This window comes from Myotis daubentonii, chromosome 11 (genome assembly GCF_963259705.1).
Source record: "Myotis daubentonii chromosome 11, mMyoDau2.1, whole genome shotgun sequence".
NCBI classification, from domain to species: Eukaryota; Metazoa; Chordata; class Mammalia; order Chiroptera; family Vespertilionidae; genus Myotis; species Myotis daubentonii.
In genome coordinates, this window is record NC_081850.1 from 38,120,834 (window position 1) to 38,134,648 (window position 13,815).

The 13,815-nt window shown below is 53.6% G+C and overlaps 1 protein-coding gene across 6 annotated transcripts in view; it reads right to left on the bottom strand.

The window, feature by feature from the left end:
- Positions 1-10,249: 10,249 nt before the first annotated feature.
- Positions 10,250-13,815, bottom strand: part of APBA1 (amyloid beta precursor protein binding family A member 1) — a 200,974-nt gene continuing 197,408 nt past the window's right edge. For all 6 annotated transcript variants that reach the window (XM_059656860.1, XM_059656857.1, XM_059656862.1 and 3 more), the window contains one exon: positions 10,250-13,768. In XM_059656860.1, coding sequence (XP_059512843.1) covers positions 13,697-13,768 — 72 coding nt within the window. In that variant the 3' untranslated portion in view covers positions 10,250-13,696. The remainder of the gene's footprint in view (positions 13,769-13,815) is intronic.

Consider the following 13,815-nt stretch of genomic DNA (forward strand, 5'->3'; position numbering starts at 1 on the left):
GTTGAAGACCAAAGGGCCTGGGCTGGTTTGAAGGATCCCCTCACCCGACTGTGAAACAGGCCCTGGTGGGGATACCCAAGGAGAAGCTCTGCGGACCTGGGTTTGTGGCAGCAGGTGGTCCCCACCTTGGGGATTGTTAAAGGAGGAGTACGCATGGCACCTGTCCGAGACGGGAAGGAAGTACTGCAGTGGGTTTGCAGTAGGGAAGAGAGAGCGGGCTCGACTCAGTGCAACGAGGTCAAATGAAGGTTTATAGCCAAGAAGCAGGGTCTGGGGTCAGTGGATGGCAAGTCATGAAGAGGAGACATCAGGGCTGGGGGGATTCTTGCTTCACCAACTCAACAAGACTCTTGCTGAAAGGCAGCCCAAAGGTGGGGGGATGAAGAATTTGCTCAGCTACTGCAGGTATTAGAAAAAGAAACAACAGGCCAAAATGGAGTCACTGCTGCCAAACAGTGTCGCCAAACGGAAACTTAGCAACTAACCTAACTGTAGTTTCAGCCTCTCCCAGGAGTGGAATTTTCAAGCAATGAGTGAAATTTTCTGGCCGGCTCTAGTGAGGTATCTGCCTGATGGACCCCGCCTTCCCCTAAGGTGAGGTGATCTTGCCACTCTTCAATTTCTTGACCCACCCCCCTCCTGCCTATCGAAACCTTTCATTTTGTACAGCCCCTCGGAGCACGCTTCTATTGCTAGATGGGGTGCTGCCCGATTTGTGAGTCACTTAATAAAGCCAATTAGATCTTCAAATTTATCTGGTTGAATTTTGCTCCTTAACAGAAGTGACCAGATACGAAGGGTGGGGGATTGTCACTAAGCTGACCCCAGTAGGAATCTTGTTAAAATCGGGCTGAGCAGACCAAGGACAGGGCCTGGTCAGAAAGGGACTCAGAGGGGCCGGTCTCAAGTTTGCTCATGGAGAGCGTCTTTGTAAGAATCTGAGCAACGTCTCCTCTTCTGGGCACCCCTTGCCACACTGTGTCCTGGGCCTCAGGCATGTCACGGTCTCAGCAGGAAAGCTCTTTTTATTGCAACAGCTGGCAGGATTCCCTGTGTTTTGCCCTAACAAAAGCCAGGGCCAAAATTCAGAATGAGTCATCGTTCCTCTCTTGCAGGGGGCTGTAGGTCCCAGGTGTGGGCAGGCTGTTCCAGCATCTTTAGATGCTGTGCGTAAATTCTGGTCCCAAAGGAGCATTTCATGATGGGGGTGGAGAGACATGCCAGGCAGGAGAGGACGAGCAAAGAGAGTTGCTGGAAGTCGTTGGCTCTGGGAGGAGCTCTCTCTCCCACTGCACCGTATCTGCTTGGTGGAGGTTTTCAACAATAATCCTAAAGCCCGGAGGCCTGTCTCCTTGTTTTGTAGATGAGGAGCTCAGTGTCCAGAGAGGTAGACCAACTTGCCTATGGTCGCACAACCTGCAAATGTCAGCATGCTCGAACTTCACCCATGTCTTCTGCCGTCGGTCATAACAGACTGCTTACTCTCCCCTGGACTGTGGCAGCATGGGACTATGGGAAGGTAAAGGAAGCCCACCACAGGGACGCTTAAGGAATGGGGACACTGACACCAATGTGACACTTAAAAATTATAATAATGACCAGCATTTATTGTGAGTCCTTCCAGAGCTGTCTTATTAACTTAGTTCAGGAAATCTTCACAGTAACCTTCACAATTCACCAGCTCTTATGACTTGACATGATTTCTCCTGTCTAATTGCATTGGCTGATATCTCTAGTGCAATGTTGAAGAGTAGTAGAATTAGTGGACATCTTTGCTTTATTCTTGAACATAGAAGAAATGCCTTTGATGCTTCTTCTTTAGGATGAAAGAATATATATTTTATCATGTTAAAAAGTATACCTGAGTTCCTGAGTTCTTAAGTGTGTTGTTTTATTGGGGGTTTGTGTGTGTGAAAAGATGTCGAATTTTCCTCAGCATAATAGATATAATCATGCTTTTCCCCCTTAGATTTTAAAAGTCAACTATGCTATTAATGGATTTCTAATAGTGAACCAGCCTTGCATTATTGAATAAATCTCATTTATTCATGGTGCGTTATTTTCTTAATGTAATGTTGTTGTTTGTTGATATTCTCTGCTTAATTTTTCTCCCCAGCGTGCATCATGACTTAATAGAAACTTGCAATTTACTTATTTGCTTTTTGTCTCTTCTATTAGAATATAAATTGCAGGAGCGCAGGATTTTGTCATTGTTCATTGTAGTATTCCCAGCTCCTGGCACAGAATTGAGGCTAAATAAATGCTTGTCTGACCAAACAACCATAACCTAAAGGAAGTGAATATTCCGTTGCCACCAAAGACCATCGAATTTGCCTTTGGTTAGTAAAAGGCATTTGATGGCTAGTCTTTTTTCTCAATAGGGTGTTGGTTCTCTTGGTACAGTGGTTCTCAACCTTCTCGCCCTTTAAATACAGTTCCTCATGTTGTGACCCAACCATAAAATTATTTTTGTTGCTACTTCACAACTGTAATGTTGCTACTGTTATGAATCGTAATGTAAATATCTGATATGCAGGATGGTCTGAGGCGACCCCTGTGAAAGGGTTGTTCGACTGCCAAAGGGGTCACGACCCACAGGTTGAGAACCGCTGTCTTGGTAGATTTAGAGTCCATTTTTAAGAATTCTATTTCCACATGATGTTTTGTTAGTTTCTTTGTCTTCAGGAACAACATAACTCTATCTGTGGCTTAGAGATTGGGGGTGGCAGTGGACCACTGAGGCTGGGCCTCCAGAAGAAGAGGGGGTGGGCTCACTGGTGCTGATGCCTCCAGGGGTGCGTGAAAGCACTGCCCCTGGTGTGCGGTGCCCAGGACACGCGTAGACTTGCGGGTCTGGGTCTGGCTGGGGAAGTGCCAGTCCAAGGGCAGCGTTGGCCATTTCTGCTTACTGGGTTTTGGCATCATACCTAACATCCATTAACAAGGCAACTCCTGGCTGATGTCAACATATCACCAGGTGAGCTGTGCCGTGGCTCCCTGTGCACTCCCTTGCTTCTGGGGTCCAAGGTATAGACGCCCAGCCCAGGAAACAGGCCAGCTCGAGCTGGATTGGTTGTGACCCTCTAACCCCCATAACCAGTGAGAGCCGCTGGGTGGAAGGGTCAGGAACTTGGGGTGGGGTCAGTGGAGACCCATGTCTCTCCTCCTGGCTCCAGGCTGATGTGTCCTGTCCACCTACCCAATTTTTTTTTTTTTTTTATGAATTCTTCCCCTTAGATTTTAAAAAAAATCTGAGCAAAGCAGCAGAAGGGGAAGGCTTTATTGCACACCCACCCTCGCCCACTGTGGATAAGCCGAGGAGTGCCAGTTAACTAGTTTCTCTTTTACTAAGGAGAGATGAGGATTATGCAGACCCGGAGTAGCCCCCGGGGAGAGAATCTAGACCAGGGCAGCCTCTAGGACCCAGGGGTTTCTCTAAATGAGAATGAGTTGCTCTATTCCCATACAGCCCACCAGGCGGCTGTAGACTGTCATAGGTTGGCCGGGCCATCGGGACCAGGGCTGGAGAATGCCAGGAGGGCCAACCTGGGCACGCTGTGGAGATGCCTGGCCACCTCCACGCCAGCAGGCGCTCTGAGTACGTATCCCTACGGGGACCCTGACTCGGCTGCCGGCCACCGAGACTCTCCTCAGATAACCATGGCTAACACCCACGGGCACTGACACCGCAGCCAGGCTCTGTTCTCAGTCCCAACCCCCTTTATCTCGTTCACTGTTCAGGGCCAGCCTCGGAGGTCAGCACTGTGAGTGCCCCCATTTTTCAGATGAGGATACTGGAGCGCAGTGAGGAGATTAAGTCATTTACCCCACGCCTCGGTGCTCGTGAGGCAGTGCGGGAACCAAACTCACGCACTTGCCCACCTCCAGCCGCCCAGCAGTGCCAGGCCCTTGCTGTGGCACCATTCAGGGGCAGAGGCTGCACTCCGGGGACTGTGCGTTCTCAGCTAAGAGCAGTCGGAGGCTGCTGGGCAGGCTGCCCCAAGCGTTCTGTGGCCAGGCCCGGACTGAGCGCCCTCCTCTCCACTTCCATTTCCTTCTCTGTTTGGCTTTGATCGTGGAGCGAGATGCCGTCAGGCTGCTGCTTACAGTGTGGCTTTGGGCAAGCCCTACCATTGTTAGGACTTTATTTTTCTTATCCAGAAAACAAAGGACCTGAGGTTGGTGGCTAAGGTTCCTCCTTCCCCGGCTCACCTTCTGGGATTCTAGGCGGTTATCTGGACTTGCCATTTCTCATGTCACTCCAGCAGAGGGCGCCAAATCCTAGCTCCTGCCAAATTGGTTCCTCGTTGAAAAGGGGTGGTTTAGCGATGGGAGCTTAGAGGAGGTGATGTGTGTGAGCTGAGCGTGATGAACTCCTCTGTGTGTGTGTGTGTGTGCGCGCACATGAGCACAGCCTCAGAGTTCTTATCATCACCCACACCTTTCACCTCCCCTCCCCCCCCTAGGTGAGGGCAGTTTCACCCAAGGGGGCAGACACCACCCACAGGGGACAGCGAACCCCCAGGGAGCCTGCTGAGAGGTGCCACCAGCCGCAGATCCCCCTTCATCCTGGTGACATAGGGGGACCCCAGAAGGGTGCTGCCCTCCGGGGGAGTGTAGAACTCAGGGAAGGAGCCCTTCACTCCCCCTCCTCCCCATGGGGTAACCAAAGAGAAGTCGTTCTCTTACCACAAGCCATGGGAGGGGAGCTCCAAGAGAACCCCTTGTGAAGTTGGGGAGCCTGCGCCCTCCCCTGTACGAAATTCATTCGTCACTGGGGACTGTCTTATGCAAATATGGCTGAGGGCCTGGCCGGGTGGGGGGAAAGCCCAGCGCTGTTGTCGGTGGCGACAGGTGGCTCATGGCACAGCCAAGTGAGAGGGGCAAGGGCACCTCGCCTTTCCCTCTGAGGGGCCGGGAAGGTGGACCCCGCAGGAGCTCGCGGGCTGGTGAGACCTGCTGGGGACAGCACCGGGGTTGAAGAAGGATGTTTTTAGAGAGCTGTATCCCAAGGGATGGATCATTGGGAGGAGGGGGCGAGGGTTTGAGGAAACCCAGTGCCTGGGGGTCACTCACTGTCAATATCGAGCCCCTACTGAATGCACTGGATTGGCCAAAGGACCCAGACAAAGGGAGGCCTGTGACCTTCCCAAAGGCAACTCCTGGAGGGGGGGCTCTCCATCCACCCCACCCCAGCCTTCAAGGGGAGGAGCAGAGAGGGTGTAGCCTGGGGTGGTGCAGCTTTGAATGAATAGGAGATTGCAGTTTGCCAAAGGGAAGAATTGGGGGGAAGGCACTATAAGAGCCAAGAAAGAAAAGTATGATGCTGAGTCATCAGTGATGGAACAGGGCACTTGGAAACATAAATAAAAGTCCTTGACCGCTCTGTGCCTCGGTTCCTCATCTATAAAATGGGTGTAATAGTGGCTTCTACCTCTTAGAGCGGCTCTGGGGGTTAATTCAGTTAATCCGGGAACAGTGCCCGGCACGTGTGAGGTGCTCTGAAGGCCGGCTATTCGTCTCCAAGTTGGGACTTCTCCCTACATCGGTGAAACGTGTTTTCTTTCCCCTTTACTCAACAGCGGACAGCTGTGTGGTGAGGTCTTTCCGTGAGAGGGGGCAAAGGGAGGACGGGGTCCCTGGGGTTCGAGGTACCAGCTCTGCTTCCTGGGCTTTTAGCAGTTCTTGGGCAGGATGATTTCCCGTGTTTGATGTGACTGTCACCGTATTATGAAGCAGCAGACCTCCCTCTCCCCCGAGGAGGGGCGAGGAGGGGCCGTGTCACCTGAAGGGAATGTTCTGGCCAAGGTAAGTGGCTGTTAAGCTATTTACTGCCTTGATCACACACAGCTTAACAAGCACGTGGCTACCGAGGCCCCTTCCCTCGGAAATCCACCAGCTCCTTGCTGCCTAAGGCTCTGCTTCTGTCGGTAAGTCTCCTTAACAGATTCTTGATGTAATTCTGGAGCTGTCAGCCTCCTTTTGGGGTGTCTGGCTGGCCCTGGAAATTTTCACAATTGGGGAGCCAGCCAGGAGGCTGGAGAAACGGGAAAGGAGAAAAAAACCTCTGAGAGGAAGATTCCATGTGGGGACTGGTGGCTCGTGTGCTGGATGCCTGTGTCCCAGTCTGTGAGTGGGGCCCTGGAAAATGCTGCCCTGCTGTCCCACTGTGTGAGTGTGGGGCCCCGGAAAGCACCCCCGGGCTGTCCCAATGTGTGCGTTTTGGGCCCCGGAAAGTGCCGCCGGGCTGGAGCCTGTTTGCTGGGTGTCCTTGGCCCACTGTGGAAGGAAGGGCCGGGAATGGACACTCCAGGAGGCCAGCGCTTTAAGGGCAGCTGGGCTGGTAACCAACGCCTTTTCAAGGTGGAAGTTAGGAAACCAGAAGGGGAAAAGGATGTATGTTTTTTCACCTCCCTCTTGACTACTAACTCAGCTGAGAAAGGTGAGGAACAAGATACCGAAATAGAAACCGAAGCCTGCCCCTGCCGCTTTGTAAAACTGGGAGGAAGAAAGTTAACAGCGGCCACAGACACAGGCAGTAGCCACAGAGCTGGGATGGGATGCGCAGAACCTGGGGTCTGGGGGAGACTACAGGGGACTTCCTCCTGCTCCCTCCAGGCTGTGTCCTTAGCGCCTCCAGGTGCCGCGCTGGCTGGGGACGAGTCACTTCCCTGCCTGACCTCTGAAAGGAGCTCATTATGTTGATGGCATCATGTGAATAGGTGACAATTTCCTTTCACAGTAAACGCGGTTCCTTATGCCGTTACCTCCGAGACAGAGGATGGGCAATGTGTCCACACAGGTACAAGGCCCAGGTTTCTGTCCAATTCCCTGCTGTGGTTTGGTGGGTGAGACGTGCCTGGTGCTGGGGTTGTGGTGGATAAAATACCAGCAGCTCCTATTCCCAAACATGGAAAGAGTGGACTGTATTGGGAAAACCCTCGTGGGGCCAGCAACTCCGGGAAGAGATCTGGGGCGGACCGCAGGCCCCGGAGCGGATCTCGCTGGGTTTCGGGTCCCTGCCCCTTCTGAAGTGTCGCCCCCAGTAATCTGGAAGCGGGTGCTTTGGCCCAGATTAAAACCTTGGTGCCGACACAAGCTGCAGATTTAGCCCCCTGGGCCCCGTTAGAAGAGTGGATCGAGGGGCAGAAGCAGGATGGAATATTGCAAGGGGGGGCAGGGTTGCCTAGAAAGTAGGGCGATGTTTTAGCAGCAATAAAGATGGCCAGGGTTGCTCCCGTTTACAACTAAGAAAGCTGCCTCACCCACCTGGGCACGTGCACAAAGCCGACAACCCAGTGAAAGATTGGCAAATAGATGAAATATATTGGCCCTTTGCCAACTAGAAAGGCTCGAATGTGCTCTCACCGGTGTAGCGACAGCTGCTGCCTCGGAGACGGGCAAATCGAAAGGCAACGGCAAAAGGGTGATTAACATTGAGACCAGGAGGGACCTCATTTCAGGGACGTGACGTCCAACAGTGGGTACCAGATAGTGACACTGGATGGAGGTTCTGTTCGCCAGGTAACCCTCAAGCCGCAGGAGGAACAGAAAGGGAAAATGACTTCGCGGAAACAGCAGACACGACTGTGAGGAAAAGGCTCCTGGCTGGGTAGATGAAGGGACTGGAGGCAGCTCTCGCTCAGCTGAATGCTAACTCCAGAGGCCTGTTGTGCGATGACAATGGGGCACACCTGGGGAAGCCCTGGCTACACAGGTAGGGAGGGAGGCGCCTCTTGTAACTGTGCAATCACGCCCGAGGTTCTGGCCGGACAGTGAGCCCCAGGATATCGGACTCCATTGACACTGCTGCCCGGACATGGCATAATTGCTTTAATATGGAAGGTGCCAGCTGGCTGGCTGGGGTATTTTTTGTCATGAATGAGGCATCCTCAGTCCTACTTAGTCTCCTGTTCTCCTGGGAGCTGGCCCTCTAAAGAGATGCTGTGCATTCCAGGTGGCCAGAGCGATACCTAGAGGTACCAGTATCAACCCTAACCCTGCACAGTACCCCCATAGGGACCCTTCAGTTGGCTCAGGTGCCCCCTGGGTCATGTCTGTATGCCCCTCCCTTTCAGAAGCCTGCAGCAGCAGCAGCAGCCCCACAGGTGAGGCCACCAGCATTATGTTAAAAGATGACCTCCCTCCAGGTTCCAACTGAACACCTTTTTGTTTGGCTGTAGCTGCTGCTGCTCTTTTTTTATTCTTTATTGTTTAAAGCAGTGGTTCTCAACCTTCCTAATGCCGCGACCCTTTAATACAGTTCCTCATGTTGTGGTGACCCCCAATTTCATTGTTACAAATTGAACATAATTAAAGCATAGTGATTAATCACAAAAACAATATGTAATTATATATGTGTTTTCCGACGGTCTTAGGCGACCCCTGTGAAAGGGTCGTTTGACCCCCAAAGGGGTCAGGACCCACAGGTTGAGAACCGCTGGACTTTAAAGTATTACATAAGTCTCCTTTTCCCCCCCATTGACTGCTCCCCAGTCGCTCCCACCCCCTAGCACATGCCCTCACCCCCCTAGTGTCTGTGTCCATGGGTTATGCTTATATGCATGCGTACAAGTCCTGTGGTTGATCACTTATCCCTTCACCCCCACCCTCCCCTGCCTTGCCTCTGAGGTCTGACTGTCGGTTTGATGCTTCTGTCTCTGCTCCTAGCTTCTTGATGTTCATGCGTTGCCTTCAGGTGACCTACCCAATGTTACCTGTTCCTGTGGCTCATTCATATGCTCCTACTCCCTCCTGCTGGGAGTGTGGCTAAGTACCTTGCTTCGTCCTGTAGACCTGCTCTCGGGTTGGGTTGGCTCTTGGGCATCCTGCTGGAAACGGCCTTTCTCCCTTTTGTCGTCCTTGCAATTATTACCACCCCCCCCCCCCCGCCTCTCATGTGCTTATGTTACTGCTGCGGCCTTCTCAGGGGTGGGGGATCTTTTCCTGCCGAAGGCCATTTGGTATTTATAACGTCATTCTTGGGCCATACCAAATTAGCAACTTAAAAATCAGCCTATGTTTGGGCGAACATGTAGGTAACTCACCCTCATGCCTTGCAGAGCCAGACCGAATGATTTCACAGGCCTTATACAGCCCTCAGGTGGGGCGTTCCCCACCCCTGGTCTCTAGTGTGGACAACTGATGTCACAAAAGGGACATCTCTGTTGCTCCACCCCAGAGACCATCGTGGAAGAGGGGGTCACATGCCATTGTAAGAGCAAGCCAGGAGGGACGGAGTTAGGAGAAATGATTCCTGGTCCTTCGTGTGACCGCTGCCATCTTATGAAGCGAGCTGCCCACCAGGGGCTAGGAGGGGGCGTATCACCTGAAAGGAACGTTCCTGCGCAGGTTAGTGGGCCCACTGCTTACTGCCTTGGATGATACAGCTCCTACCAAGCCCGCGCCTCCTGGCCCCCAGCCCGTGTTAGCCTGTGCCACGTGGCTGCGTGTATCCGGCCGCTGTCCTTTCCCTGCAGAAGCCCACCGCCCCCAAACTCTGCTTCTGTCTCTCAGTTTCCTAACAAGCTCTGGCGTTGCCAGGCCCTTTCTCAGGTCCTCTTGTCTGGGTGGATGCAGGTACTTGAGGCAGCTTCAACGCCTCTCAATGCCGGCTCCCGAGGGCCTGTGCAGTTAGCATTAAGATGTGCTGATGACAACTGGGAACCCGGCGGGGAGCCCTGCCTTGGCCGGGGAGCATTTCACGGCAGCAGCTCAGCCGCGGGACCCTCAGGGCTGACGGGCTTCGCGGGGAAGCCAGGGAGAAAAGCTCCAAGGACGTTTTGCTTTTGGAACAGGGCTGGACTCCGGGTTGGGGTCCGGTGTCCCCAGAGGCCCGGCAGCACGGGTCCTGACAGCAGGTCCCGCACGGCCTGCAGGCGCATCAGCACCTCCCCCAGGTCCTCGGCCCTCCAGGTGCCGTTCCATTCCCTGCAGCCAGCCCCTAACCGAGGCCGCCATTTCTTGGGGGCGGTACCTAACGCCGGCTTCCCTGCTCATCGGGAGCCCAGAGGCCCCCCTCCCGTGATGTGAGGAGCTGATGAGACTGGGATAGTTGTATCAGGTGATAAACCGTGTTTAAAACCAAGTAGGTTTCACAGAACGCCACCATTTAGTAAAATGCCTGGGCCTGGGGCCAGCAGGCTCCACAGGATGGGTGGGAGGTGGCCTGTTGGGGAAAAGACAAAATCTGCCTGTGACCTGGGTCCCGCCCTGCCCCACCCGCAAAGCAGTAAGACACTCGGCCAGGTCCAAGAGGTGAAGTTCCTGTTTATTGTTGCAGCAACTCTTACAGACATTAGCGTTCAGTTAAATAAAGGAAGAGAACACATTAAATACATCACAACCCCCAACACACCAGGGAGGAGGGGAGGGCGGGCGGGCCCCAGTGACCAGACTGTCGGAGGAAGTACATTCGGTGGGTGTGCGGCGTCCACATTCCAGGCTCACGTGTATATATACTTTATTTATATATTTATTTATATTTATATATAGAGATCATTGGGTTCTGTGTATACAAAGAACGATATCGGTACAAATACAATACTATATTCTCCCACTGCTTTACAATAAGCTCTATCTTACCCTCTTTACAGAACAATAGTACAGGTTCGTCCTGGAAGGGGCTGTGCTGGGTATGTACACAAAACCTCCTTCCCACACCTCCTTCTGCGCTGCCTTGAGGGTGTGTGTGTGTGTGTGTGTGTGTGTGTGTGTGTGTGTGTAGGTCGGCCAAACCAGGAAAGGAGCAGACAGATAATCTCAAAACAAGTGGCATGTGAGTGGGAGAGTGAACAGGTGTACGGGGAGGTGGCCCTTGGTTGTAAACATTGGTGACAGCCACACCCCTGGCTCGTGGATGGTGTCCTCAGTGTGCGGATGGGGCGCGGGGGTGACGGGAGCCATGGGGGAGGTAGTAGGTTACTCTGGGACCCTCAGAGGCCGGTGTGCATGGGTCATGTTCACGAAGCAGAGCCGTCTGCAGGGCCTCGGAGTCCAGCCCCCTGGGGGCCCCAGGCCCCGAAGAGCCTGCTCCAGTGAGGGGAGGGGGCTCCAAGCATCGATCTTGGGGGCTTCCTCCACTTGGGAACCCAAGGCTGATGGTGGCTCCCTGAAATGTTCGCATCTGAGAAGGCGAGTGGGGTGGGTTCCGGTGCATCCTGGCTGGACCAGGAGGGAGCACAGGGCAGGGGTAGTGGGGAAGCTGGGAGTCGTCAGCATGCCTCACCGAGCGGCTCTGCGCCCAGGCCATGTTTGGGATGCTCGGTACATGGTCTTGCCCATCACATGGGTATCCAGATGTTCACATGTACATGTTCATACTGGAATGTCAGAGGACATTGACCACCACTTCCCACAGGGCTTCCAAAACCAGAGCTACTAACATGTAGGGTCCTGCCTCCTGGTTAACCAAAGGGAGCTGCACTTCCTCCCTTGGTGGGTGACCATGTGCCGAGCTCATAAACGTGCGCTCACTGTGTGTGCGGGGCCACTCATAGCAGGAAGGAGGGTGGTGGGGAACGATCCTCCTCGTAGGCAAGGCCATGTCACTCCTCTAGGCGAGCTTATCAAGTTGGCTTTTCCAGCCCCTGGCAAATTTCCTAAGTTTTCCGTGCAGCAGCATAGAAAGGGGGTTCTCTCTCCTCCCTCTTTGGGTGAAGACACGCCACTGTAATTACTGGGAGGCTGCAGAGGGACAAGCTAGCGGAGTTCCTGTCCCTGGCCCATCTCGGCGGCTTCCGAACAGGCGCTTGGGCAGGTGGCCCCGTGGTCACCCCGGGGGCAGACAGGGTGAGCCCTCTGAGGATTCCCCAGGCTCCTGAGGCCTGAAATACCACCCATGCCGCTGCATTCATGTTTCACCACTCTCGCTTTCTGGCAGAGGAACGTTGAACTATGACTCTGTGTATTTCATTACAGCACCAGCCACTCTACAGTTGGAAAGTGGGAACCGGGACCCAGGGTTCCTGACTGCCCACCGGCTCCCCTGGAGGAGGCGCCGCCCCTCCTCCCCAGAGCTCGCTGACCACACACCGAGTGACGTGACGAGTGAGCCATCGCCGCTGATGGCTTCGAAACATTCGGCTTTCCTGACTCAGAAGGTACAGAGATCCCCAGAGAACAGACGGAACACAGCTGTCTGGTCCAAGTCTCCTGCTCCTCATCTTTATGTTCGCTTTTCTCCCTCCCCGAAACCCCTCCACATTCGATCTATAAATACATACTACCCAACATGTGCTCACCGACTTCCTGCTCCCACAAGCACAACATAAATATCCACGTGCAGAGAACAGGGACTATATTAATATTATAAAATATATTAGTTTCTCTCTTCCCCGTCTCTGCGGAGGTCATGAACAAAACACAACAAAAACCAAGCCACACCCCATCCACATGAAAACAAAATGCTCTTTGGACCAAAGAATAAGTAAAAACTGGCTCAGAATAAAATTCTTTTCACCGAGTAAAATATTTTCACCGAACTGAGACAGGACTCATACACATGAGGCACCTGATTAAAAAAAACACGTAACACTCCACACCGATTAAATGCTCAGACCCACGAGGCAGCAAGGGGAAGTTTTGGGAGCACGCTGGGGACTCGGGCATAGCTTGAGGTCATGATTGTCCCCTTAGTTCTGTGGTTTATGTGCTCTCCTGGCTGTTCACAGGTTGAATACTGCCTAGTGGCCCTGAGCAGAGGAGCAAATGTCACACAAACGCACCTGCATCCCCGTCTTACAGGTGAGCAGTCCTGCCTTCCCAGGCTCCCTGTGTGTGTGTGAGTGTGTGTGTGTGAGCGGGGAAGGGGAGCCACCAGAACACTGAGCCCAGATGGTGCTGGCAGGGCTGGGCCTGAGCCACAGAAGGGCCTCTCTCCCAGGACAGAGCTGACCAGCCCCAGGGTCTCAGCAGCCAGGGGAGGGGGGCTCATACAGAGGTAATGGGGGTTCTCCAGGGGTGCCTCCTGGGTGGAAGGGAGGAGGGAAGGGTGATATATATGTGAGACTGTGTGTACATACAGGTGGGTGACATGGATGGAGGCGGGCAGCACCTGCCCACGTTCATCTAATAGTGTGTAACCTCAAGACAACCCAGAAGCTATGATGTCCCAGGAATTGCCAACACATGGTGACATCCTTGGGGGAGGGGCTCCTATTAGAAAACAATTGTGTTGAAACTGGAGCTATAAAAGGAGCCTTAGGCTGGCTCAGAAATTCTGGGCAGAAATAATGTATGGTGCCCCACGTACATGGTGGGCTGGTCTGTCACCACCGTATTCCCACACACTTACTCGAGGAGAGCAGAGATCAGTGATGGGCTTGTAGGCACTGCTGAGTCAGCTGCTTGCTGTCCTCCGAGCTCCTCTAAGAGGCCGGCCCCTCCTGGGAAGGGAGCATTCCCCCATGGGCGGTGCCTGCCCCCGAGGGCCCTCAGGACAGTCCAGTCCTGGGCAGATACCAGGTGGATACTGGCTGCTCTCCATCCTCAGGGGAGTGCATACAAAACTTCCCTGGTATTAAAAAAACAAAAAGTAAACAGGAGAGAGACAGAGAGCAAAGTCTTGACGGATTCCTTCCTTCCTGTGTAGACCGAATGCTGGGCACGAGGGGAAGTCTCAGTGGGCACACAGATGCAGCACGAGAAACACAACCACGAGCGAGGAGAGTCCTCCATGCAAGCGCCGGGCGCGGCCTCAGATGTACACAGGCTGCTCCTGGGCTGTCAGCAGTCTGTACATGGCAGCCGGCATCGTCTTCATGTGAATCTGAGGGCAGAGGCAGACGTTGGTAGGGGCGGAGGCTCGGGGGCCCA